Below are 25,734 nucleotides of genomic sequence, written 5' to 3'. Positions count from 1 at the left end.
GAGTGCCAGTTCCCGAAATGGATGAGCCACTATCTATCCACCGGATGATGGACATTTGAGTTCTTTTCAGTTTTTAGTGATCATGAATCGAATTGCTATGAGCATTTGCCTATAGACTTTTGGTGTGGTGATCTGGCTTCGTTCTGAGTAAAATACCTCTCATGAGATTATGGAGTTATATAGTAATTGCACATTCAACTTTACAAGAAAATATAAATATTTGGAGTCCTTGCCAGTTCTTGATATTGTCAGGTTCTGCTCCTCTCCCCCCAATTGTCATAGCTATATATTCCTTGTCAAATTGTGGTTTCAATTTGTATTTCCCTAATTTCTAAGATTAAGAATTGTAAATGTCCCTCTGGCCTGAAATGGGGTTGACTATCTTGTAGAGTTGACTGGATTAAAAAAAAAAAAATAACAAAGCACGATTTCTTCCTTATCTTGGAGTGATTAGAAAAGCTATGAGGCCTGCCCAGGATTTCTCACAGGGCAGGGAAAACCCACCTCTGCTTGGAGAACAGAGCTCTCCTGTGGAGTCTGCTTCCTTGCTGATGGTGTCACCCCCACCCTGCCCCTGCCTCCACACCTGTCCTGCCTCTGTGCCACCCTTTCACTGCCCAGATGGTGCACCCTCATTTTCACCTGCTGAATTCTTACTTTAATGAATTTTCACTTAGGATTTCCCAGGTGTAGCATGCAAGGTCATATGGGGAAAGTGCACCCTCTTTTGGGGCCAGGGTTGGATTTTCTGTTTTGACTTTTATTCCACATAGTTGTCTGATTTGACATTTTCTCACATGTAAAGCGGGGATGATCCCTACCTCAGAGGTAGGTGGTTGTCAGCGAGACTGTCCTCACGTTATTGTTGCTGTTCGTTTGCCTCTATCAAAGGTTCACTGGGCGGATCATGGCTAATGTTTTCCTTGTTTCCCCGGGAGCTAAATGGTAGCCAGCAGTCCATCAACACATGTGTTGAAATGGATGGATCTAAAAGGATTTTCAGGGAAGGCAGGTGGCCAGAAAGGAGTTAGGGGGTGGGGGTGGGGGTGGGGGTGGGAGGGTTGGGGGGTAACTTTCGCTCTCATCATTCCTGGGAAGTTGCTTTTCTGGAGGGGTCTGCGTAGGGCTTGGGGCTGGAAGAAACTGGGCTGCCTGGACACCGGGTTTGAGAGGCCAGAAAAGGGGGACCAGGATGCTCAGGAGGCAGCAGGCCGAGGACCGGCTGAGAGGCAGCGGCCGGGTGATGGCGCCGGGATGCGGGCGGGAGGGGGCGGGAGGCGGGGCCGGCTGCGGGCCCCGAGGACGGGGTGGAGACCGGAGAGCCGGGGCCCGACCCCGTCCCGGCGCAGAAGGGGGCGCCGGGCCCGGGGCCGGGAGCAGGACGCGGGCGCGGGGCCCCGCGGGTGGGAGGGGGCGGCCGGGGCGCGGCGGGCGCGCGCGGCAGGTGCGGGGGGCGGGCGCGGCAGGTGCGGGGGGCGGGCCGGGGCGGGCCGGGGCGGGGCCGGCGCGGGCTCGCGGGCGGGGCGCGCCCTCGGCTCCGGCGACAGCAGCGCGGGCGGCGGCGCGGGCGCGGGACCCCGGCCGGGCGGGGGCCGAGCGGGCCGGCGCGATGGGGTCGGCCGACTCCAAGCTGAGCTTCCGGAAGGCGGTGATCCAGCTCACCACCAAGACGCAGGTGCGCGGGCGGCTCCCCGGGCCGGGGGCGGCGCGAACTCGGCTGGCGGGGACCGGGGGGCACCCGCGGCCTCCGAGGGCGACGCAGACGCCGGGCCCGAAGCGGGGCCCCTGGCCCTGTGCCCCGGGCTCCATCCGCTACCCTCCGCGCGCCCGGCCTGCGCTCCGGAGCGTCCCGGCCCCGCGGCCGCGGCTCCCCCAGGCTGACGTGTGCCTCCTCCCGAGCCGCCGCCCCCAGCCCCCGCGCCCGGCTCAGCCTGGCAGCTCCGGCCTCCCTCCGGCACCCCCGCCCCCCCAGCCCCCCACCCTCCAGCCCCCCTCCCGGCCCCTCGGTGCCGGTGGGTCGCGGGCGCACAGACTCGGCGGCTGACTCAACGCAAACAAAGCCGGGCCGGGGAGACAGCTGGTGCGCGGTGCCGGCGCCTCCCGGGGCCCAGGTCGATGCTCGCGGCCAAGAAGGCCCAGATCTCCCTGGGAACACGCACTGAGAGGCCGGCGGGGAGGCAGCCTGGCAAGGGGACCTGTTTCCCGGCCCTTGGAGTCGAGTTTCCTGTCTGGGGACCACCGCTTTAGGGGGCCCCTCTTCCGAGGCCCAGGGGTGAGGATGACGGTACCTGAGGGTACCCTCTAGGCTGGGCATGAGGCTCCTCCTTATGGGCCTTGACTGGCTGGTACAGGGCCTGAGGGGGTGTCTTTCAGCCTGGTCCACACTCTCACAACCCCCTGAGTCCACAAGGGTGGCACAGAGGCCCCTCCTGCCCCCAGCACACAGGACCTGACCCCAGCGAGGCCCACCCCTTCTCACCTCACCCCTGAACCAAGCTGCTCTGGGCATAGAGATGCCCCATCCTGACTCCCCCAGACCCACACCTTCAAGGGAGTCAGGACCTGCTGTTGTCTGGGATTTTCCTGCCCCGCTCCCCAGGGCCTGCTCTTTGCAATTAGAGCGGGTTCAGGGCACCCCTCTCCAAAGCCAGGCTCTGGTGTCTCATCCCCATGAGAGAAGGGGCAGGTGCCGCACATGCCCAGGGCTCCCGGAGAGTCCAGCCCCAGATGAGAAGCGTGATATAAACCAGACCTCACTTCTCGCCACTCGCCATGGCTCTTGGTTCATTCTGGCACTTTCTTAGGGCAGGGCTTCTTGGTCGTGAGTAGCAGGTGGGCCAGGCCCTCTTTGTGGGCCCCCAGGAGCAGAGGGAGGGAGGGAGGCTCCTATGTTTACCGAGTGCGGAGGGAAACGCCTTGTTGGAGGAACGCCTTGTGGGTTGTTGGCTCAGAGCTGGGGTCCTTTGCCTGGCCAGCACGACTAGCTCAGCCAGGCCCCAAAGGACCAGAGTGTCCTAGATTCCTATCTGTCCTGGCCCCCTCCCCAAAGTCCTCTGTTGTCCCGGGGTTCTGCCCTAGAACGGAGCTGACTGAGACAATACCACCCCGTTTCCCAGCCAAGGGCTATGAGTTGGCTTGGGACAAGCGTGAAGCTGCAGACAGCCTGGGTTTCCCCATTAAGTCCCCGGAGAGTACTGGGGCCCTGGTGGGGGGCAGAGGGGAGACTGGGCTGCCCGGAGGGAGAAAGTCAGGTGTGGAGAGCTGACTTGAGGAGCTGGAGAGTGAGGTCTAGATCCCAGATGATCCTTCCAGATCTTGCCCCTTTGTGTCCCCATGGAGATTCAGGCCTGCTGTCCAAGGTGTCCTCTGACCCCAGAGCCTCAGAGCAGAGAAGCCCACCCAGCACCTTCTTGCATGGCCTGTGCCTGGCCCAGGCTGCCCTGCTCGCCTTCCTCACAGCCTTCCTGCCCTGCATCCTGTTTTCTTCCTGCCCTGGGCCAGCCTGACCCAGGTCCGGGCGGCCGGCAGCTTTGCCTGTGCTTCCTGACTCTTTCCCAGCTTGAGTGGGGCCCAGATCCCAACTCTTGGAAATTCTCTGCCATAGGCATGGAACCCTAAGGGGACCCTGTTTCCATGGGAATGCCGTGGCGTCCCACAGAGCAGGTGACTCCTAGCAGGCTAAGCCCCTGCTGGTTCTGCACGCCTTTCCTCAGAGAGGTTCCAAAGAAGCAGCCGGTCCCCAGGCTGTGGGGAGTCTGCCCCCAGCCCCAGCAGGTGCTGGCAAAGCTACCAGAAAATGCCTGCTTTCCCCCCAGGGTAGCTCTGTCCCTGTGCACATGACCCAAAGGCCTGCCTCCCTCCAGCAAAAATCCTTTATTTAAATTAACTGGATTGGATTTGGGAAGATTCCTTGGGCCCAGCTGCAGTACTACAGGCAGGAGCTAAGTCTTGTCCCTCCCCTCAGAAGCCCACAGGGCCATGGTGGGCCTCGCTAATACCTCTAGCCTCAGGCTAGCCTGGTGGAGCCAGTAATGGCAAACAAACTGAGGTGACAGGGGGACCAGGAGAGGAGGCCCAGCTTGGGGATGGAGGTGGTGAGAGTCCCACTCAAGTTCCAAGTCAGTTCCCATAACTGGGGTCATTCCTCGCTTCTGGGCGAGGTGACCCTGGGGCCTCCTAAGCCTCCACTTTTCACATCCAGTCCCCAGGTGGCACTTGTCTGATAAGACAGGTCAAAAGTCAAGTCTAGCTGCTGTTCAAATGAGTTTCCACCCCTTTAAGGGCGGGTGGCCACCTGGGAAAGTATCAGAGAAGGGGCTTCCTGGAGTGGCTCCCAGATGGGGTGTCAGGTGGCCCTCCTGGCTGAGGGTGTGAGGGCCAGCAAGCCCAGCCCCAGGGCCTTCCTTTGGCCTGTTCCTCCCCCCAGCAAACTCACCTTACCAGTCCTGGGGCCCAGCTGGCACTGCTTGCCAGGTCTGCTCAGAGGGCTTGGCCAAAAGCTGGCGATAGCCTGGAGGGCAGCTTTGGGAGTGGGCCAGGGCTTGCCTGGACCTTGCTCATGCTTGTGACCCTGGTCCTGAGTCTGGACAGCCCACTGGTGCTTGGCTTTGCCCAGAGAGCTCGCTGAAGTCGCCTCCAGGATTAATTACAGCTAAACAAGTATTGCCTGAGCCTTTGCCGTAAGCTTCATCTGCAGGGTCATGGAGAAGGGCTGGTTGGGTGATGGGGCTGGAGGCAAATGCACCAAGACCTGTGGAGTCAGGGACTATGATGAGTGATTGTGGGGGTGAGAGGGGGTGGGAGGGGGTGGGACTCGAGGTTCCAACGTGAGAGCAAGTCTATCCGTCTGGAGTGCTGGGAGAGTCCGTAGAAGGAATGACTTTAGAAAAAATTTAAATGTGATATATGTGTATTACCTGATGGTAAAAGTAACGCATCTTTGCAGATGTGTGGAGGTAGCGTGTCCCTTTAACAGACTTCAGAAAAGGAAAAGGTTAGGATGATTGGAGCAACCCAGAAAGACCTCTTGGAGGAGGTGATAGTCAAAAGGAAAGAGTGCCTTGGACACACTGTGCCCCCATAAAGGAACTTGCAAAAGGGAAAATATAATAATATGTGCACTTATCGCAAAGTACAAAGAAAAATGTAAAAGCCACCGAGAGATAATTACTGTTAACCTTTTGCTTTATTCATTTCTCATCTTTCATTACTATATAACTGAATGCAAAATTATGCTCAGCTGATAGTTTTATATCTTGTCTTTTTCATATAACATTGTATTGTGAGCATTTCCCACTTGTTAATATTCTTTGAAAATGTGATTTTTGATGGCTGCATAGTATTCCCGTACAGGTCTGTGCCCTCTCTTTTGAAGCATTCCTTGATGTCCCTTAGGCTGATCCCAGTGCTTCACTGTTAGCAACAATGTCAGTAAATCAGCACACGTGCTTGCTGGCCATCATTTCCTTAGGAAGTGTTTCTAGGTGAAATGTTTAATTAAAGTGGGCTGCCTCCGTGAAAGCCTGGGTGATTCAGAAGGCATAGGTGTGTGAAAGGCACACGGCCCAAGGAGGGCCGGCAGGTCTTTGATATCTGTTGGAAGGGGTGAGCATTCTAGAAGAGGGACAGTCAGATGGTAGGGTTGGTCCTAAGGATCAGAAATATGTGTGTGTGTGTGCATGTGTGTGTGTGTAGGTGTGTTTGGGTAAGATCTCGGCCACACAGCACACAGTGGTGGTTGCAAAGGTCTCTGTGAGGGGGCAAGTGCCTTCAGCCCTGTACTTTGGGATGTGGATTGGGGGTGACGTGAGGTGGGACACTGGAGGTTGAGCCCTGGCAAGAAGTGGCCGTTGGCTGGTGTTGGGCACCAGGGAGCAGGTGCGAGTCAGAGGGACTTGGAGGCTGACTCCTTCAGCTCGGCATCTGTTGGGCCTTCTGTGGGGAGTCTGGGCTGAGGGGCAGCGGGGGTGAGTGGAAATGAGCACAAGTCCCCTTTGTCTCCTCCCTAGGGCAAGAGGGCACAGCCTGGGTCTGGGACCCTGGACACTTGACCTGGGACATCTCCGGGGGGAGGTTTGGTGCCTTGCTAGGAGAAGCTGTGACTTACCCAGGGTCCCACAGCCCCCCCGGGCACCGGGTTAGGCTTTGACCGCTGAACTCAGGGCCCAGCTGATCTTTGGCTGCCCACACCGAGTGTTCCCAGGGTGCTGGCTGGGGCTTGTAGTGGCTGATAGTGTCCCCCTGCTGGAAGGCTCTTAGGTGTCAGCAGGGATAGAGTAGGGGGCCATGACTTCCCTCTTGGGGGCTCCCTTGGCAACAGTCTGGCCAAACTGTGTGCCTGTGACCAGGGGTCATGTAACTTTGGACACTGGGTCCCCCCACAGCCCGTGGAAGCCACCGATGATGCCTTTTGGGACCAATTCTGGGCGGACACAACCACTTCCGTGCAGGATGTCTTTGCACTGGTACCGGCGGCCGAGATCCGGGCTGTGCGGGAGGAGTCACCCTCCAACCTGGCCACGCTATGCTACAAGGTGAGGCCCTTCCCACCATCCCAGGGGCTGGAGAGGGCAGGCGCCAGGTCCCTCACGCCAGATCCGTGCATTCCCCAGCCCTCCCTTTCCTCCCCCTCTCGCAGGGCTCTGGGGGGACAGGGTCTGACCACCCCATTTGTGGTGCTTCCCTGGGCCACACCCTGCTGAGCACTTTCCACAGAGCACCTCGCGTCGCTCACCCTGTGGTCAACACCGCTCGTGTGGCCATTTACAGACGAGCAAACTGAGGCCTGGCCGGCTCAGCACTAGCCAGGCCGCAGCCAGCAAGGTGGCCCGGTGCTCAGTCCTGGGTGCTCCCGGCTACGCTCTCTCCTGTGGCCTGTCCCGCAGGGCTGGACAGGCCAGTCGGGAGAAGTGACCTCCACCTGCAGCCCTGCTGTCTCTTCCTCTCTGTGGCCAGGGGTACCCACCCTGACCCAGTGCTGGACCCCACTGCTCACCGGCCGGTGTGCCCCTCTGCCCACCCATAGGCCGTGGAGAAGCTGGTGCAGGGCGCCGAGAGCGGCTGCCACTCAGAGAAGGAGAAGCAGATCGTCCTGAACTGCAGCCGGCTCCTCACCCGCGTGCTGCCCTACATCTTCGAGGACCCCGACTGGAGGGGCTTCTTCTGGTCCACAGTGCCCGGTGCAGGGCGAGGCGGGGTCTGTGTCCTTGGCGGGGGCTGGCTGGGAGCTGGGCCACAGGCCTCCAAATCTCTTCCAGGGCTTGGGAAGTACAGGTTGGGGGGCTGCTGCTGAGAGGGGTCAGTGGGTCTCCCACAGGTATGCCCCTACTCCTGGGTTGAGATGGGGGAGCAGGGCTGCAGTGCGTCCTAGAGGGAGAAGCTGTCCTCTCCCCTCCAAGACCCCCCCCCAACACCATGCCGTCTCTGAAAGCTGGCTGAGGGGTGGGGCCTGCTGGTTCCCGGTAGTTTGGGGACACAGCCTTGTCCCTCCCAGTCCGTGGGATGTCTCCTGGCTGCATCCAGCCCCACTTCTCTCTCTGGCCCCCTTTTGCCTTGAGAGCTTTGGGGTGACCATCAGTCCACTTTCTTTTCCTTCTTCCTCTCCCTTCATCCTTTGCCCATGAGTGCCTCGACCCAGTCCCACCTGCCTCCCACCTGGGCCACCTCTCCTTGGCCACCATTGAGGCAACCTGTGGGAATCCTGTCTCGAGCAGGTAGAGGATGATGATGAGAATGCCCGGCCCCTGGCCGAGTCCCTGCTCCTGGCCATCGCCGACCTGCTCTTCTGCCCAGACTTCACGGTCCATAGCCACCGGCGGAGCACTGTGGTGAGAGTCCCTCCCGCCACTCCGGGCCGGGGAGGGCGCTGGTTCTGGATGGGAGCTGGTTGGTGTTCCTGGGGCAGGATTTTCTGAGGGCAGGGGCTGCAGCCAGAGCTGGCTGCCTGGCACGCGTGGTCCCGGGAGGGGCAGTGGCTGGCACAGCTGGAGAAGAGCCAGCTGTGGCCCAGCCCTGCCTCCTGCATCCGGGAGCTGCACACAGAAGCCCATTGTCTTGGTCTGGGTGGTGGGTGCGGGTGTGGGGCTTGGGCACAGGACACCTGGCCCTGTCATTTCCCGTGGTCCCCGGATCTGACCTTGAATATCTTCTACCCTCCCACCCGCCACCCCACCAGGGGCACCCAATTTCATCCTCCTCCTAGTCTCCTTCCGTCCCTCCTTCTCTCTCTGTCTCAAACTGTAAAAGAACTAGACTGAAGAAAAAGCTTTCAAGAGGCCCGAGAACATTCATTTCTTCCCCGTGCACAAGCACCTGGGCCATTGTGAGGTTCTGTCTGAGGAGAATATGAGGGTCTCTGTCTTCAGGGATGGCAGGGGACCTGGCAGGACACCCCCAGGCTGATCTCCCCCTGATTCTGTTGCAGGACTCGGCAGAGGATGTCCATTCCCTGGACAGCTGCGAATACATCTGGGAGGCCGGCGTGGGCTTCGCTCACTCCCCTCAGCCCAACTACATCCACGACATGAACCGGTGAGCTTTGCTCCAGCCGGGGCCCAGGCCCACCCCGCCCGGCTCAGGGGGAGCCACACCTAGGGTCCTCCGGCAGGCCCGTGGCCCACCCTCAGCCTCAGGGATGCAACAGGGTCATTTCTTTCCTTGGACTTGAGCCAGGGCGGGGTCTAGAGAAGTGGGGTCTTTGGGTACTGGACCTTTCCCATAACCCCTTCCCAAGGATGGAGCTGCTGAAGCTGCTGCTGACCTGCTTCTCGGAGGCCATGTACCTGCCCCCCGCTCCGGAGAGTGGCAGCACCAACCCGTGGGTGCAGTTTTTTTGTTCCACGGAGAACAGGTGAGGCCCCATGCCCCCACCTTCCTTTCCTTTCCTTCCTCCTGCTCCAGGCAGCCAGCCGGGCGCTGGACAGCGGGTCTGAGTCGGGAGAGGTGCTGCCCCCTAGTGCCAGTGGCTTGTGCGTCACAGGCGCGCCTGCCCGGCCGTCCATTGTCCCAGTGGCCCCTGGGTGACCCGTTCTGCGTCCCACGCCTGCGGCACGCTGGCCAGTAGGAATATAACGCGGGCCACACATGGGATTGAAATAGCCCCGATAGCGCTATTTGCAAACGCAAAAAAAAAAAAAAACAGGTGAAATGAATTTTACTCAGGTATTTCACTCAGCCCAAGAGCGCGGGGAGCCCTGCGTGTGCAACCCGGATGCAAACGGCCGAGATGTTTCCCAGTCCCTTTGCATGCTAACTTTCCAGAGCTCGGTGTGTAGTTTACACTTACAGCTCAGCTCTGGGGACCCGCCACACTCAGTGTAGCTTGTATTGACTGATACCATCGCGACAGTGGGTTGGGAGGGGGTGTAATGAATACCTACCTGGAAGGATGGGGGAGCCAGCCCGCCATGGGGTGCTCCAGGGCTGTGGGGGCTCATGTGAGGAGATGGAGGAGTCTCCCAGCCCCTTGATGGGATTGAGCGTCTGAGCCGTTACATCCCCTCCAGCTGTGCCCAGAGATTAGGGCCCTGGGGATGGGAGCGCCCAGGGTCGTGGTTCACTCGCTTCTCTCTTACCTGGGGGCCCCCCGCTCAGTTTCCCTGCGGAACGCCCCGTTCCTTCTGCAGGACTTGCTGGCTTCCTGCCCAACTTTTCTTGTTCCAGAAGGGGAGGGAAACCCGACAGCCCCTGCAGCAGCCGTGGCCCAGGGCTGGCCGGTGCTCGCTTTCTCACAGCTTTATCAGGCAGAGAGCCACCCTTTGCCACCCACTTAACCTCTCTGGGGCTCAGTTTCCTCATCTGAAAGATGAGGCGCTTGAACCCTGACATCCAACAATCTCTCAATCGAGTCGTTCTGGGGCGGGGAGCTGGTGACTGAGCGTAGGCTCTGCTGCCTGAGGGAAACAGCCTTCCCTGGGGCCTCCACCCCTGCTCTGAAACCCCGGGGGAGGGTCCCTGCCACTCCTGGGCCTCAGGGGTGTGTCCCTGGATGTTAACCCAGGCCCCCAGATTCTACAACACAAGAACAAACCCCAGGGTGGACTGTGGACTCAGGGTGATACAATGTGTGGGTGCAGGCCCATCAACTGTGATACTGTCCCCCTTGGGTGGGGGATGTTGATAATGGGGGTGACTGTGCATGTGTGGGGGCAGGGGGCATGTGGGAAATTTCTGTACCTTCTTTTCAAATTTGCTCTGAACCTAAAATTACGCTCAAAAATAAAGTCTTTGAGAAAAAAAAAAAAGAATAGGCTTCAGCCCTCCTGGGGCAGGAGGGGAGGGGAATCTGAGGTGCACACACAGTTTCCTACACAGAGCCCCTCATAACTGGCCATCCTACTCTTGGCAGTATATTTCTTCTGCCCTTGGCCTGGCCTGGTCCATGCCAGGTGGGTAAGGAGGAGGAAGGGTCTTTTCTACTCAAAAGGGAGTCCGGCTTTTGGGGACGGGCTTCCAGGGCAGGGCCTGGTGCTGAAACGCTTGCTTTGGTGAGGAAAGAGGTGGCTGGGGGTGGACGGACGGACAGACAGATGGCTGGAGGGAGCCGGGGCTGGGGGCACCTCGGCAGCCTGGCCCTCCTCTCCTGCTGCAGACACGCCCTGCCCCTCTTCACCTCTCTCCTCAACACCGTGTGTGCCTATGACCCTGTGGGCTACGGAATCCCATACAACCACCTGCTCTTCTCCGATTACCGGGAACCCCTGGTGGAGGAGGCTGCCCAGGTGCTCATTGTCACCTTGGACCACGACAGTGCCACCAGCGCCAGCCCCACCGTGGATGGCACCACCACAGGCACTGCCATGGATGATGCTGATGTAAGGATGGGGGTGGCGGGGGTGGCCCTGCCAGGGTGTGAGTGGGTGGCACCCCCTCTAGCAGAAATGGGGTGAGGGGCACCTCGTGGTGAGCCTAGGCTGAGGGGGCACTGCTGCGGTCACCTGGACCTGGGGTAGGGATGGGGGGATGGCACCTGCTCACCCCAGTCTCCATCCTCCGTAGCCCCCAGGGCCTGAGAACCTGTTTGTGAACTACCTGTCCCGCATTCATCGCGAGGAGGTAAGTTGGGCGCTGCCCCTGCTCTGATGGATTCTCTGCACCCACCCTGCACAAATAGTTAGAGTCTTGCAGCGGGGAGGAGGTGCACAGGGGTTGGGGTGAGGGGAGTCCTGACGCCTCCATAGAAACCCTCAGTCCGCAGGGACTCGGACTACCCCAGGTGCTATAGCAACAGCAGGCTCTGCGACTCTGAGATGCAGAAAAGGGCCACTGGCCTCGCCTGGGCGGGCATAACTGGCAAGGCTTCCAGGAGGAGGAGGCACTGATGTCAAGTTTCAGAGATGGACTTAAGTCATCCTCGGGAAGACCTGAGCTCTTGTGTCTTGTGACTTTGGGGCTGGGTCTTGTGCTCCCAGAGCTGGACAGGCCCCTGCGTCCCTTCTCCAGGACTTCCAGTTCATCCTTAAGGGCATAGCCCGCCTGCTGTCCAACCCCCTGCTCCAGACCTACCTGCCCAGCTCCACCAAGAAGATCCAGTTCCACCAGGAGCTGCTGGTCCTCTTCTGGAAGCTCTGTGACTTCAACAAGGTGAAGCAGCTGCAGGACCCGGCATGGGGGGGCTGCTCTACATGTGTAGGGGGGTAACGCCCGGGGATACTGATGGAGGATGGGAGCGGGGCAGAGCTGCCCCCCTTCTAACCTGCCCACCCCTCATTCACCCCCCAGAAATTCCTCTTCTTTGTGCTGAAGAGCAGTGATGTCTTGGACATTCTGGTCCCCATCCTCTACTTCCTCAACGATGCCCGAGCGGATCAGTGTAAGGCGGTGCAGGTGATGGGGGGGTTCCTCGAAGGGCTTCCTTCCCCCTTCCACCCCCCTCCCCAGGTGACCCCTCTTGTGCCACTTGCCGCAGCTCGGGTGGGCCTGATGCACATCGGCGTCTTCATCCTGCTGCTTCTCAGTGGGGAGCGGAACTTCGGGGTGCGGCTGAACAAGCCCTACTCGGTGCGCGTGCCCATGGACATCCCGGTCTTCACTGGGACCCACGCGGACCTGCTCATTGTGGTGAGGGAATCCCTCGGCCAGGGCCGGAGGTGAGGCCTTCTTGGCTGAATCTGGAGGTGGCCGGGAACCCACGACGTCCCTTTGCCTGCCCATACAGGTGTTCCACAAGATCATCACCAGCGGGCACCAGCGGCTGCAGCCCCTCTTCGACTGTCTGCTCACCATCGTGGTCAACGGTAGGGTCGGGAGCCCGCCCTGCCCATGCTCACCGCCAGGTGGCGCCAGGCCCCAGGCTGACCCGGGGTGTCCAGCAGCGGGGCTGCCCAGGGCACAGGGCCCTGGCGGGTGGCCACATAAAAAAGGGAAAAGGAAAGAAACAGGCGATAATAATTCTCTAATATATTTCCTTTAACCTGCTGCATCCCAAATGCCATCATCTCAGCACATAAACTGTAAAAGAACTGAGGCATTTCATATTCCTTTTTTGCACCCAGTCCTCAAAACCAGGTTCACAGCTGCAGTTTCCCTTGGTTAGGGCCAGATTTGTTTCAAGCGCTTAATGGCCGTAATGCCTCGCGGAGGCCATGCTGGACAGCGTGGGTTTGGAAGAGCCCAACAGGGCTCCGGAAAGGGGTGGGCGCTCCGGCTGGCAGGGGTGCGGGGCCCAGCAAGGGGGGCCCAGGCTGCGTGACTTCAGCAGGGCCGCCTTCTGGAGAGGATAGTTTGGGGTGGGGAGCGACTGGCTTCATGGTCTTGGTCTGATTGGCACCCGGGGGGCGGGGGGTGTAGGCAGGCAGGAGGGCCTTCAGTGCGGGAGGACTGTGGCCTCTGGGGTCAGAACCACGCTTTCCTCACTGGCTTGCTCCCACAAATCTTAGCTGCGTGCGGCTGAGCGTGAGCAGCATCTGTAAACAAGGGGGCCACTGCCTGTACCCCACCTCGTGAGGGAGAAAGACACGAGCCAAGGATGCACACAGACCAATATGTGTCTTCTGGCCATGTGCGCGGCGCTCATCTCTGATCCCCTTCCCTGGCCTTGCGAAAAAAATAAACATGTATCTAATTATACGACATCACCTTGAGGTTCTAGAAAGACAAAGATCTTGAATTTGTATGCGCAGTCAATATTTTATAACTGGAGAATTTCAGGCAAGTGTACGAATTGAGGAATTTGAGCCTCAGTTTCCTCGTCTGTAGAATGGGGCTGGTGGCTGTGTCCCACCTTCCTCCCAGAGGTGCGGGGAGGCTGTCCATGGTGGAGGGCTGGGGGGACTCTGCAGGTGTGGCCAGTGTGACTTTGGCCCTGGGGACTTAGATTCTGGCTTATGGGGGGTGCACAGGCAGGGGCAGGAAAGGTTTGGAGTAGGAACATTGCACCCACTCAGGCCCAGCCGGTACAGGGGTGTCTGGTGGCCTCAGGAGTGAGCTGACCCCTCCCCACAGTGTCCCCCTACCTCAAGAGCCTGTCCATGGTGGCTGCCAACAAGCTCCTGCACCTGTTGGAGGCCTTCTCCACCACCTGGTTCCTCTTCTCGGCCGCCCAGAACCACCACCTGGTCTTCTTCCTCCTGGAGGTCTTCAACAACATCATACAGTACCAGTTTGACGGTGAGGCCTGGCCTGGGGCGGGATGGAGCAGGGCATGCTGTGGGCAGGGACACCACCCCATTTGAGGTGGGCATGCCTCTCTGACCCCCATATGTCTGTCCACTGTGCACTGATTGAGCACCTGCTGTATTCCAAGCCCTGTGCTGGGTGTGGGGGGCATGGTGGAGAACCCCATGGTGGAGAGTGCCCCTCCCCATGGAGCGTGCATCTGGGATGGAGGTACGGAGGGAGGTTGTAAACCCTGGGTCACCTGGACAAAGAGCTCGTCTGAATCCGGTGACAGGGAAGTTGGGGGCGAAATGGCCCTGATGAGTGTCACAGGTATGGCCAGGGCCTTGCCACTATTAGCTGTGTCACCAGGGGCACGAAACCAGCTCTTAGAGCCCGGGTTTCTCCATCAAGGGGACAGTCACCATAGTAGTACTGAGTCCCTGTCTTGGATGGCGTGGGGGAATTTAGTGACAATATCCACAAAAAGCACCTGGGACAGAGCCTGGTGACCTCAGTAGCAGCAGTTACTGTCATTTCCAAAATAAGCGAAATTTGAACTGATCTGTGGGGCAGGGGTGGGGTGGGGTGGGGCGGAAAAGATTTCGGGGGGGGGGCAGGGGCAACTCGTGCCACTGGGGTGAGATGTTGAGCTGAAAGCAGAGAGGAGAGGCGAGGCAGGGGCTGAGAGGGGGACGGGTCTCCGCTGGCCCAGAGGTGACCGTGTCCCCTAAGGCCAGGCGCAGGCCATGCCGTCCTCCCTCCCTGGTGGCCTGGCTCAGGGGTGGAGTCCAAATACTGACCAGCTGTCTTGTGAGGACCCTGGCATGCTGCTGGCCCCACTTTGCCAGGCGTTACCCTTTGAAACACTGGGCTGGAGGCGCCCTCCCTGAGCGGGCACGCTCCCTCTCCCCAGGCAACTCCAACCTGGTCTATGCCATCATCCGCAAGCGCAGCGTCTTCCACCAGCTGGCCAACCTGCCCACCGACCCCCCCGCCATCCACAAGGCGCTGCAGCGGCGCCGGCGGGCACCCGAGCCCCTGTCCCGCACTGGCTCCCAGGAGGGCGCCTCCATGGAGGGCTCCCGCCCCGCTGCCCCTGCTGAGCCGGGAACCCTCAAGACCAGCCTGGTGGCCACCCCAGGTTCGGCACTGGCGGGTGGCAGGGGGTGCGGATACTGACATGGGGGGAGCCTTGGGGGCATATCCTGTCCTGGCAAAGAGAATAGGCAAAGGAATGGGGGAGGGGTATTGGGTGGGCCCAGGAGGGGTAGTCTGGACAGGGGCCCAGGCCTGGGAAGGGGTGTGAGCTCTGGGCGGGGTGGACCCAGGGGAGCAGGCTCCCCATGTCTAAAGTGGGTGGAGGAAAGCTGGGGGGCCATGCAGACCTTCCTAGAAGGGGCGGTGTGGCAGTGTCCTTGTGCCCCGCGGCCCCCAGGCATAGACAAGCTGACGGAGAAGTCCCAGGTGGCTGAGGATGGCACCTTACGGACCCTGGAGCCTGCGCCCCAGCCCAGCTCGGCAGACAGCAGCCCGAGCACGGAGGTGGGTGACGGGCTCCTGCGGTGGGTGGGACTGGCACGCCCTCTCGCCGCAGCCTCTGGCACGGGCCAGGCCAGGACGCTCTGGGGTCACTGTAGCAGAGGTCAGGCGTCCGGGGTTGGCACATGACTGGGGGGTGGGCAGACCCCTCCCTTGTTTGATGGTCAAGGGCTTGAGCCTCATCCATCAGCCTTATCTGAGGCTGGGCTGGCCTTTACCCAGCCTGCCCAGCCGGCCGCCAGCCCTAAACCTGTCACCCGCTTGGGCTGGGTCGGGCAGGGCCGGGGACCCAGGGCAAAGGGTGCTGGGCTGGGCTCCCCCTCCACTGGGAGCCAGCCCCCCCACTCTCTTTCCCACCCCAGGACCAGGAGCCCAGCCAGGCCTGGCGGGAGCAGCGGCGGCTGTCCAGCGCATCGGCCAGCGGGCAGTGGAACCCAACGTCGGAGTGGGTGAGGGGTTGGGCAGTGGTGCCGCGGTGGGGGCTGGGACAGGGGCTCCTGGCCCCAGGAACAGCTCAGTGCAGGCTCTTTGGGGGTGTGTCCACATCCAGGGGCTGGGCTGCCTCCAGACTCAGGGTCAGCCCTCCCTGCTGACTGGACTTGGCCTTTTTGGCTTGGTTGTTTCGGGTCTGCGCTGGCCTGGAATTCACCCCAGGCTTGCGGTCCAGGTGCCACTGTGCTAACTTCCTCAACAAATCTGTGCCCCTTTTCCCCCCATCACTTGCTCACTCCCTGCGTCCCCCATCACCACGAATCCACTTGTACAAGCCGCCCTGCCTGGCCCTGCCCGGGAGGGTGAAAGGGGCAGGCGCTGGCCCGTGGCCCCTGGTACCCAGCATGGCTCACTGTCCCCGGCCCAGGCCCTGCTGCCATGAGCGAGGCCGCCTTCTGCCTCGGGGACGCAGCGGTTTCAGGTCAGGGCCAGGTATGGGGCGTGGGGCTGCCTTCCCAGCCCAGGAACCGGGTCCCCGCAGGTGCTATCCTGGAAGTCCAAGCTGCCCCTGCAGACCATCATGCGGCTGCTGCAGGTGCTGGTCCCCCAGGTGGAGAAGATCTGCATCGACAAGTGAGGTGGCAGGCGGGGGGCATGGGCCCGCTTGGCAGGGGGTGGCGGGGGCACGAGCCACTGGGGTCCAGGTGAGCCCCAGCAACCCTTGACCCTGCAGGGTGGGCTTTCCCACCGGAGGACACAGGGGCCCTCTCCTGGCAGGGGCCTGACGGATGAGTCTGAGATCCTGAGCTTCCTGCAGCACGGCACCCTGGTGGGGCTGCTGCCCGTGCCACACCCCATCCTCATCCGCAAGTACCAGGCCAACTCGGGCACCGCCATGTGGTTCCGCACCTACATGTGGGGCGTCATCTACCTGAGGTGGGTCCCGGGCCCGTCTGCTGCCCACGGGGGCTCGGCTCAGTGGGCTCGCGGGCTCGGGGGCTCGGCTCTGTTCCCGCCTTCCAGTGGGGTTAAAGCAAGACTGTCATCGGGGGTCTCGTCTCTATGAGGGTGGGTACCCGCTGCCTGGGGTGTGGTGCCAGGGCAGAAGGGTTTGGGCCTGACTCGCCCAGTCCCACCCCCAGGATTCCTGCAAGGTCTCCCAGCACCCAGGTAATACCCACTCCCTCGGCAGGAATGTGGACCCACCCGTCTGGTACGACACGGACGTCAAGCTGTTTGAGATCCAGCGGGTGTGAGGACGGCGGGCTGCAGGGAGTGGTCAGCAGGGCTGGCCAGGCCCTGGTCCCCCGACGCCCCGGCCTGCCACTGAGCTTTAAGTGACTGCGATTCAGGGCCAGGGAGACAGGGTGGTCATGTCCTGGGTGGCGGCCTCAGGGCCCTGGTGTGGACTGACTCTGCTCGCCGGGGAGCACCACAGGGGCCGCCCGTCTCCAGGGCTGCAGTCACCCCCAGAGCCCTCACCTCGCTCTGGCTCCCCGCAGGCCCGTTCCTGGTCCTCAGTGCCCGCCCAGCTCCTGCGCTGTCCCCTCAGAGGCAACAGATCACTGTGCCCTCCTGCGGGCAACCCAATAGGGCCGTGGCCAGTCCCTGGGGGCACGGGGCAGGGAGAGGGGAGTCCTTCCCAGACTGCTAGCCTGAAACCCCCTGGTCCAGGCCAACACCCTCAGGAGGCAGAGGGGCAGTGAGGCTGCTCATGGGGGGCCAGGGGCTGGTCGACTGCAAAAGCCTGACTAGGGGACCTTGTGCATTTTAGGGGCTCAATTGGGGGCTGAAGTTCTCCTGCTATCTTCTTTCGGGTCAGCAGTTACAACCTGGCTCCCTCTAATCCGGTAGTTGGGAGAGGGAGGGAATCGGGGTAGGTGGACCAGGGCGGTCCTCCTGCCCCCGCCCACTGTCTGGATGGCTGGGAGAGAGCGGCCCCAGGATGCCACCCTCCTTCCCCCTGGCGCTGGCCCTGGTCTCCCCGCCTCACCTGTGTCAGTACAATCTTTGCTCTGTACAATCGATCTCTTTACACAATAAAACTGTCTCCATGAGCTGGCTCTGTGCTTGGGCTGAGGTGCCTGTCTTCGGGCGCAAGGACTCTGCCTCCTCAGCTCGGGCCCCAGAGGCCTCAGCACGTGACTCATTACTGGGCATGTGTCATTTTCTTGGGTGGTAAGTGGAGGATGGACCCTCCCACCCAGGACTTGGCCCTGCTCCATGGCCACACGGGAGAGTTGAGGGGCCTGTCTCCCAACTCCTGCAGGGCCCCCCACTAGGGCTCTGCTCACTCCAGACAGCACCGAGCAGTGCTGGGGGCTCCTGGGGCCCTGCCCTGTGCTGGCCAGTGCCTGGCCTCACAGGGAGGGTTCCAGAGACATGCAGAACTCCAGCCCCTGGGCACAGCATCCTGTTTGCTCTGGGCTCAGGGAGATGGGTGGGTGGTCAGTGCCTGCTCTCTCCACCCATTGGCTCCGAGGACCTGGCAAGCCTGGCACCAGAGGCCACAGCTCCCATGGCAAGCCAGCTGCAGAAAGTCACCTGGTTTCTAGCAGTGAGAGGGGGTGTGCTGGGGAAGTGGGGGGTGACAGCCCTGACCTCTGTCTTCCAACTTCCTGCCACTATCAGATGAGAGAAGGACTGGCTTAGGCCCCTCCTGGCCCAGACACGGGCCTGTCCCTTCCCATGAGACGTAGCGTGGCAGCTCTGCCCCAGGAACAAATGCCACGAAGCTGAGTGCAATCGATCAAACAAACAGGGTTTATGGCAGCCTGAGAGAGCTGTTGAGCCCCGCCTGGCAGCTAATTAATGAGCTCAATTGGAGATTGGGTGTGGGGGGGGAGGGACAGGGGTGCCTTGGAGCGACTGGCTTCCAGGGTGCCCCTGGCTGAGTGAGTTTGGACCCTGCACCCTTCCCACAGCAGGAGACCCCGAGGCCTGACTGGGTAGAGGTGCCCCTCGCCAAGCTGTGCCGACTGAGTCACAGAGGGCTGGCCTTCCCCGAGGGTGCTGGGGGCCTTCCGGTCACCCTGGGCTGTCCTGATTATGGCCATGAGCAGGGCCAGCACGTGCCCAGCCCTGGGCATCAGAAACAGGGTGTCCCGTCCCAGTCCTTGGTCTTGCCTCTCCCCTCTCAGTGGGGTTCCAGGGAGGGGAGGTTTTTTGGGGGGAACCCAGGCTGGTCTAGACTGCCCAGAAGGGCGCATCTGCTCGGAGATTCTGGGTGACCTTCTCCTCAGCCTTGGCATTTCAGGGTGTTGCTGGGGGTGAGCTCCCTGTGCCTCCTCAGGCTCCCAAGTAGACCTCCACCAGCCCCCCCACAGAATGCATGCGGTAGAAGACCCCCAGAGGCAGGCCGAAGTTGACAATGGTGAACCAGGTCCGGTAGCCATAAAAATCCTTCTCCAGTCCGTTCTCAAACTCCGGGTGTATGCCGAAGGCAGGCATCATCCACAGCTGGGGAGGAGAGGGGATTACTGAGTAGGGGACGGGACTCTCCTGGCCTCAAGATGCTCCTCTCAGGAGAGGCAGGCTCCTGCCTGCAGCCTCTCAACCTCCCCCATCCCCTCACCTTTGAATTTTCAGAGCCAGCCCCCTCCCCCAAAATCGCCCTCACCCCATACCACCACCACCTGTTTGGCTGCTGGTGCTACCTGAACTCCAGGTGGGTCACGATGCCTGCTTTGCTCAGCCACCCCGGGCTCCCCTATTTCCAGCCTCAGGCCTCTGCTGGGACTCCGGCCCCGCCTTCTGTCAAATTCTCATTTCTCAAGATCCCAGTGAAACCTCCAGCAGCGCCCTAGGCCCTGGGGCCTGCACTTCTTCCTCTAGGCTCACACGCACCGAGGGCCCATGGAGCTCTCAGACTCCGCTGGGACTGGAGCTTCCCCTACTTTGCCTGAGAGTGGGACTCTCACATGTTTGCAGAGTGCTGAGCTCATGCCTGGCTTGCTTATTCATGCCTCGTGCTTTGCAGGGAGCTGGGTGGGGTATGGGAGGGGAACTTCCGCTTTCACGCAGCATGGAGCTGGTGGCGAAGAGACATGTGCCCCTGGCAATCGGTAGTCCTCGGGACAGTCCTTGTGCGACGAATGTGCCTCGACCCATTCCTTGCTGAGCCAGGCTCTCCGGGGCCAGCCGCACCCCATGCCTGGCCCCGCCACTCACTGTGATGTTGCAGAGGATGAGGAAGAGGGAGATCTCCTTGAGCGCCCGCCGCTTCCAGTTGAGGTGGCTGTAGGAGTGGATGTAGGCCAGCGATACCCGCCTCAGGTCCTGGCCCAGCTCCAGCAGGGACCCCCTGCGGGGAGGCAGCGCCTCGGGCCTCTCCCCATCCACCAGTGGGCACCGGTGCAGGCCCTCGATGATGAAGAGGTTCTGGACCATGTGCTGCAGGATGAGCAGCAGCGAGTAGGCCAGGATGAGGCGGTTGAGCAGCTCGTGAGGGCGGGTGGCCACGATGGCCACAATGGAGAAGTAGGCGATGCCCATCTGGCCCAGCGCTGCGCCCATCAGTAGCACCACGTCCAGGCTGCGCGTGGGGTTCTTGAGCGTGTCCAGCTCTCGCTCCTCCAGCCCGTGGATGGCCGTGCCCGCCAGGCACGCCAGGCTCATGGCGGGCAGCACGGCCACGTAGAAAGCGTAGTAGAGGGTGAAGTACTGGCGCGCGATGGCCGGGCCGCTGGCCTCGATCTGGAAGAGCACGAACACGCACACGCCCGCCACCAGGACCAGCAGGCCCAGCAGCGGCCCGAAGATGGCCCCATGCAGGTGGAAGGGCGCGGGTCTGGGGTGGGCGCCGGCCGGGGGGGCCAGACGGCGCCCCGCGTTCTTCCACATGACGAAGAGCACAGCACAGCAGATGAGGCAGTATTCGGTGCTGAAGGGGTAGAGCATCAGGTAGCCCTTCCGGAAGACCTCGCACACCGTGGCGTTGAGGCACAGGCAGGTGTTGGTGTCGTTTCCTGGGAGGGACAGACGTTGAGGTGGCCGCTGCGCGGACTGGTGCCCTCCGCCCCTGGAGGACGCCAGAAGGGGACGGACCAGCCACCCATTTCACAGATAGATAGGCAAACCGAGGCCCAGAGACAGCTCAGGGCTCACAGGATGCTCATCCCTGTACAAAGGGGCTCAAGCTCCAGTGGCTTAGTTTACGTAAAGCCCTACATGTGTGATGTCTTTGGTGCCAAGAGCCACCTCACCAGACTGCTTGTCAGGCACAGGGGGAGACTGTGACCTTGTAGGGGGCAGTGCGGCCTGGGGCACTGTGCTCTCAGCAGTACGCCTTGGCGGGGTCATCGGGCTTCTCGCCCTGGAGTGAGGCCTGCAGAGCACACGTCTTGACCGAACCTGATCAAGACTTTCAGTTTCCAGGAAAAGCAGGGGAAACAAGTCAAATGGCATCACTGGGAAGCAAGCTGACAAAATCAGTGTCCCTGGGAAGAGATCGAACCCCCCCAATGTATCACGCTGTTGAACACGCCATCTTGAAAGACATTTTGTGTGCTGATCGGAGAAAGTGGAGTCTAAGTCTAGACTGAAACAGGATGGAGAGGACGTGCAGGGATTTGCTAGAAGTTATAACAGTGCTGAGATAATCATAGAGGGAAACACTCATTTTAAAGAGATGTGGACTGAAGTGTTTTGAGATGAAATACCATATTCTCGGGCCTCCCGGGTGGCTCAAGGGGTTAAGCACAGCACTATGAAGCAATCCACAGCCACTCCTCTGCAGCACGAGCTCGATCCCCAGCCGGCCAGGGAGTTACCCATATGGCGCAGCAGACCTCTCCTGACTCTCCTGCTGTTCTCCTCAGCAGTGTATTTCAGTCAGTCTGCCTGTTCTGTTCCCCACTCTGTCTCTGGTGAATCCTCAATCCTCTCACCCTCTGGCCTGTACTCCAGTTCTTTTATGCATAAATAAATCAATCTGTTTTTTTTTTTTTTTTAAAGAAATACCATGTTGGGCCTCCCCGGTGGCGCAGCGGTTGAGCGCTGGGTTGCGAAGCTGCCCGCAGCCTCTGCAGCGCCGGTTCGATCCCCGGTTGCTCCCTGGCCACCGGAGGAGGGTCCCACAAGGCGCGCAGACCTCTCCTGCCGCCCGCTGCTCCCCTCAGCAGTGTACTTCGTCAGTCTGCCTGTTGTGTTCCCCGCTCTGGCTCTGGTGAATTCTCTCACCCTCCCGCGCTTCTGACTGTACCCAGTGCTTGTATAAATAAATAAATCTTAAAAAAAAAAAAAAAAAGAAATACCATGTTCTCGGCCACATAAGTAATTCAGCCAAAAATAAAAATAAAGCGGCCAAAATACTAATTACGATGACATCTAGGCAGTGGGTAGATCTTGTGTTTCTATCCACCTGTACCTTTGAACTTTTTACTGAAGATCCACGCTGTCACTCGCCAAGATTTCTCTTTGAGCAGCTCTTTTGAAAAATGCACCTGGAGCATTAAGGGTGACACGGTGCTCAGGAGCGCCCTGATTTATGCCATGGGTGTGCGTGTGAGTGTGCTGGGAAGGCTTGGCTGTACAGAGGTCAGGGTGGGGATGCCATCTGGGCTGAACCCCACTGCCATGGATGTTCCGGGGAGTGGATGGGGGAGAGTCTTGAGGGGCAGCGTGGAGGGCAGGGGACTGGGCGCGTGGAACAAAGCCCGAGTCCTTGCTGCCCGAAGGCCTTCCGTTCCCCCTGCCCCCCGACCGGCCAGGCCCCTACCTTTGTATGGGGAGGACGTTCCTTCCCGTCCTGAAGGCTTTTTAGTTTCTTGCAAGTAAAATGCAAATACCAGGGGTGGAGTGTGTTCCTGGGCTTATCGGGGAACAGCTCAGCAGGGATTAGTGGGGAGCTTGTGGACAGCTGGTGCATACCTGGCGTGGGGTGCAGGCAGGATGGAGACCGTTGCTACCTCAGCTCTGTTTGGTCATCGTCAGCCTCTGGAGTTTGCTCCCAACTGTATAGCCTCACTGAGCTTCACCTGGTTGTGAGTAAGTGTGTGTGCGTGTGCGCACGTGTGCACCGACAGGGACGTCTCCTCTGTACCTGAGAACTTTTCCATGAGGGCGCTGAGCTCAGCCTCGATCTCACGGTGCATGGAGTCGTTGGTGACGGCCAGGACCCACAGCAGCAGGTTGGTGGCCAGGGCCAGCATCAGGCCACACCTGGAGGAGGTGCCACACTCCACTCACCCATCCTGGCTGGCTCCCCACCTTCCTCACCCTCAACCTCACTGCCTTTGGGGGGCCCACTCTCTCCCAAGGCCCGGACCCCTCTGGCATTTGCCCCTCTGGAAGGCCCTACTCAGGAGGACAGCCCTGGAGGCCACCTGTGACCCTGTGTCCCCCATTCCAGGAAGCTGGGGGGCAGGCGCAGGCAGGGGACGGGGAGCCCCATCTTACCTGGTGAAGTTGGTCTGCACCTGAACACAGTCCTTACAGTGTTTCAAGAGCACCCAGGTCTGGAAGAGACGGGGCCTTGAGCCTGGGCTGGGGTGGGGCCGTGGGACCCCGTGGGTGCCCCAGGTGTGTGGAAGGGCCAGGGAGGAAGCCGGGGTCGAAATCCCAGCTCCACCGCTTCCTTGCTGTGATGTCTGGGGCAGTAGCAAAACATCTCTGAGCCTCAGTCTCCTTGGCTCTAAAATGGAGCTAAAATGCTCCCCTTCAGGGAAATGCCCACTTATTGGGGGCGGGGAATGCAAGTGAGACGCCCTGCACTGCGCCTGAGGCAGAGCGGGCACTCGGGAGGGAGCTGGCTGTTCAGCAGGTGTCAGTTTCGATGCAGGCACGATCGCAAGACAGGTGTATTTACTGGTGTCTGCAGCCCAGCAGCAGGTGCGCTGCTGCAGGCGTAGGAAGGTGCATGCGGATGGGGTGCACAGGCAGGCATTGCTGGGGGGTCTGCAGGGTGCACACCTGGGCCCTGCGGGTATGTGTCTGTGTGGCCGTTTCCAGGCCCAGGTCGGGTGCACGTCCATGGGGCACAGGTAGGTGCAGCGAGGGCTCGGGGCAAGGGACAGGAGAGGCCGGTCACCTGGACACAGATGAAGACCATCTCGATGGTCGGGAAGATGAGCTCCACTCGCGACCGGCAGTGGCTGTGGCTCACGTCGTAGCCCACGCGGAAGATGTTGAGGCAGACGGTGCAGCTGCCGAAGAGCACCAGGGAGCCTGGCGGGGCAGGGGCCATGGGCACCTCCAGGAACCGGCTGTCCCTCCCCACCCCGCTCCAGCCTCACAGCGCCCCCACACTCACCCCGCACCCAGACGGGGCCCGCGTGAGGGTCCCTGTGGAGCATGGCGTGCGGCCGGCGCGCGGTGCCCACGCTGTAGTACAGGAGCCAGAGCGCCGACAGGGCCTTGAGCGCCGCCAGCAGGATCCACACGTCACCCAGCGTCACGGCCACGTTGTTGAAGATCATGCTGCAGATGAAGGCGCCTCCCAGGAACACCACGTTGAGGGCCAGGAGCCCCGAGAAGAGCTGCCCTGCCTTCTGGGCCTGCCGGTCCCGCCGCAGCAGCAGCGAGAAATTTCGCACCAGCCAGGACTTCTGACGGGGTGCCCCGGGGGCTCCTGGCTCCTTAGCTTCCGTGTCCATTTGGTGCTCCCGGGCTGGGGCAGCTTCAGTCTCCTGGGCTTCGGGACAGGCCACCGGTGGAGGCTCAGTAGGGGCTGGGGAGGGAGAAATGTCCTGGGTGTCTGCGAGGCGGTCCCGGGTTCAAGTCCACTCCTGCCCCTCACCGCGGTGTGACCTGGGGGAACCGTGCAAGCTCCCCGGTGGGGACTTTGGCAATAAAGGCAGCTCCTCGTCTAGGTTCCAGGACCCTCGGGTTAAAACAGACGAGGGCTTACGGAAGCGCCTTGTGCTCCACCCACATAAACATACGGGTTATTTCTACCAGCTTGAAGATCACCTTCCTCACCCCGGCTGGCTGCTCCATGCCTGGCCTGAAGTTGGGATAATGAAGTCTGACAAGTATTATTATTTGACGGCCGATATTATTATTTGACCACCATTTCCGGGGTTGTGACTTGTTGCCACCAAAAAAGCAACCAGCTTCTGAAGTCAGGAGAGCAAGCAGACAGCCTCTCTTGTTCTTGCTCCGACTAGTCGGGTGATGATTGCCTGGCCTGTTGTGTGAGGAAGGATTCAGAGGCGGAATGTGGACTTGGGGGGAAAGAAGCACCTGAAGCAATATTCTCTAAGGGTGCAGAGGGGGACATATGTGGTTACTTTCAAGAGGTCTAGAAAATACCTACCTGATTCACAGTAGGAGCTTCTTCTGGGGAAAGAAGTCAATAATAAGACTGGAAGTGGTTTCATGTTCTCATTTTTTAAAAATGTATTACTTATGTTGTTAAAATTCATTTTAAAGAACATTAAAAGCTTAAGGGTCAAGTTCTGAGACTGACATGCCAGGTCTGCCGTGAGCATGGGACAGACTGGTCCCATATCTTGGGTCACCCCAGACCCGGGGACCAGCCTAGGGCCTAACCTAGAGGACGACACGCTACTAAGGATCCCTGGGTTCTACTGCTAGGGGCGCTGCACTGGACGGCAGGGACAGTCTCCTGACCCTGGGCGTTTCCCTGCGGCCTCCCCTGGCCAGCCCCCACCGCCCCACACTGTCCCTCGGTGCTGCTGCCGCCCTGGCTGAAGGCCTAAGTGCGCCCTGTCTCTATCCTCCAGGCCACAGGGCGCTGATTCCCAAGGTCACTATGTCAGTGAGTGGAGCCTCCATCCCCACGTCACCTGGCAGGGAACGGGGTGTCTTCCTTGCCTCTCCCCTGCCCCTCCATCCTCTCAGACCCGAGTCTGTCCACTCAAGTTCTCAAATCACTCTTAGCCCTTCCTTGACCTCCGTCACCACCTAGTCTAGACCTCCCTCCTTTCTCTCCTGGGCTGGCCTTCCTGCCCACTGGCCCTCTCTCCTAAGTGCCCCACAAAGGCCACAGGTTGCCCTCGGTATAAAGTCCAAACCACCCAGCATGGCCTCTCAAAAGGAAACGAGGCTGAGTATGTTTGGTGCGGGCTTGGGGCCACGAGGTGCTCAAGGCAAGGCACCCTCTGTCATTTCTGGCCTGGCCACGACTGACTTCTCCAACCCTGTCTTCAGCCCCATCCCTCTCACATGTTTTCGGCCTCACCCCCTGCCCTGGGCCGGCCCTTC

General features: G+C 60.5%; 2 protein-coding genes across 2 annotated transcripts; one reads left to right on the top strand and one right to left on the bottom strand.

Moving 5' to 3' along the window:
• The first annotated feature begins 1,598 nt into the window (after positions 1 to 1,598).
• Positions 1,599 to 17,633, top strand: HID1 (HID1 domain containing). The gene is made up of 19 exons (XM_037494004.2): positions 1,599 to 1,675; positions 6,384 to 6,533; positions 7,025 to 7,195; positions 7,713 to 7,826; positions 8,423 to 8,529; positions 8,732 to 8,848; positions 10,589 to 10,811; positions 10,996 to 11,052; positions 11,440 to 11,580; positions 11,719 to 11,809; positions 11,906 to 12,057; positions 12,155 to 12,233; positions 13,441 to 13,605; positions 14,510 to 14,737; positions 15,032 to 15,138; positions 15,498 to 15,584; positions 16,109 to 16,200; positions 16,345 to 16,503; positions 16,760 to 17,633. The coding sequence occupies exons 1-19, from the start codon at positions 1,610 to 1,612 to the stop codon at positions 16,821 to 16,823; spliced, it is 2,370 nt and encodes a 789-aa protein (XP_037349901.1). The 5' UTR covers positions 1,599 to 1,609; the 3' UTR covers positions 16,824 to 17,633.
• Positions 17,634 to 18,855: 1,222 nt separating this feature from the next.
• OTOP3 (otopetrin 3) lies at positions 18,856 to 24,504 on the bottom strand. The gene is given in 8 exon segments (XM_037493333.1): positions 18,856 to 19,026; positions 19,738 to 20,534; positions 22,610 to 22,728; positions 22,966 to 23,024; positions 23,597 to 23,733; positions 23,819 to 24,262; positions 24,265 to 24,315; positions 24,450 to 24,504. Coding segments are annotated over 8 exon segments (1,833 nt in total).
• Between the last annotated feature and the right edge of the window lie 1,230 nt (positions 24,505 to 25,734).

This window comes from Talpa occidentalis, unplaced genomic scaffold (genome assembly GCF_014898055.3).
Source record: "Talpa occidentalis isolate TD23 unplaced genomic scaffold, MPIMG_talOcc4v2.1 talOcc4.7, whole genome shotgun sequence".
NCBI classification, from domain to species: Eukaryota; Metazoa; Chordata; class Mammalia; order Eulipotyphla; family Talpidae; genus Talpa; species Talpa occidentalis.
This window is presented reverse-complemented; position numbering and strand designations above follow the sequence as displayed.

Excerpts from the sequence above, each read along its gene's own strand:
- HID1 (XM_037494004.2), top strand. The coding sequence starts at position 1,610 with ATGGGGTCGGCCGACTCCAAGCTGAGCTTCCGGAAGGCGGTGATCCAG. Across the intron at positions 7,196-7,712 it reads CCGGTGCAGGGCGAGGCGGG|GTAGAGGATGATGATGAGAA; the intron begins GTCTGTGTCCTT and ends TGTCTCGAGCAG. Across the intron at positions 15,585-16,108 it reads GGAACCCAACGTCGGAGTGG|GTGCTATCCTGGAAGTCCAA; the intron begins GTGAGGGGTTGG and ends GGGTCCCCGCAG.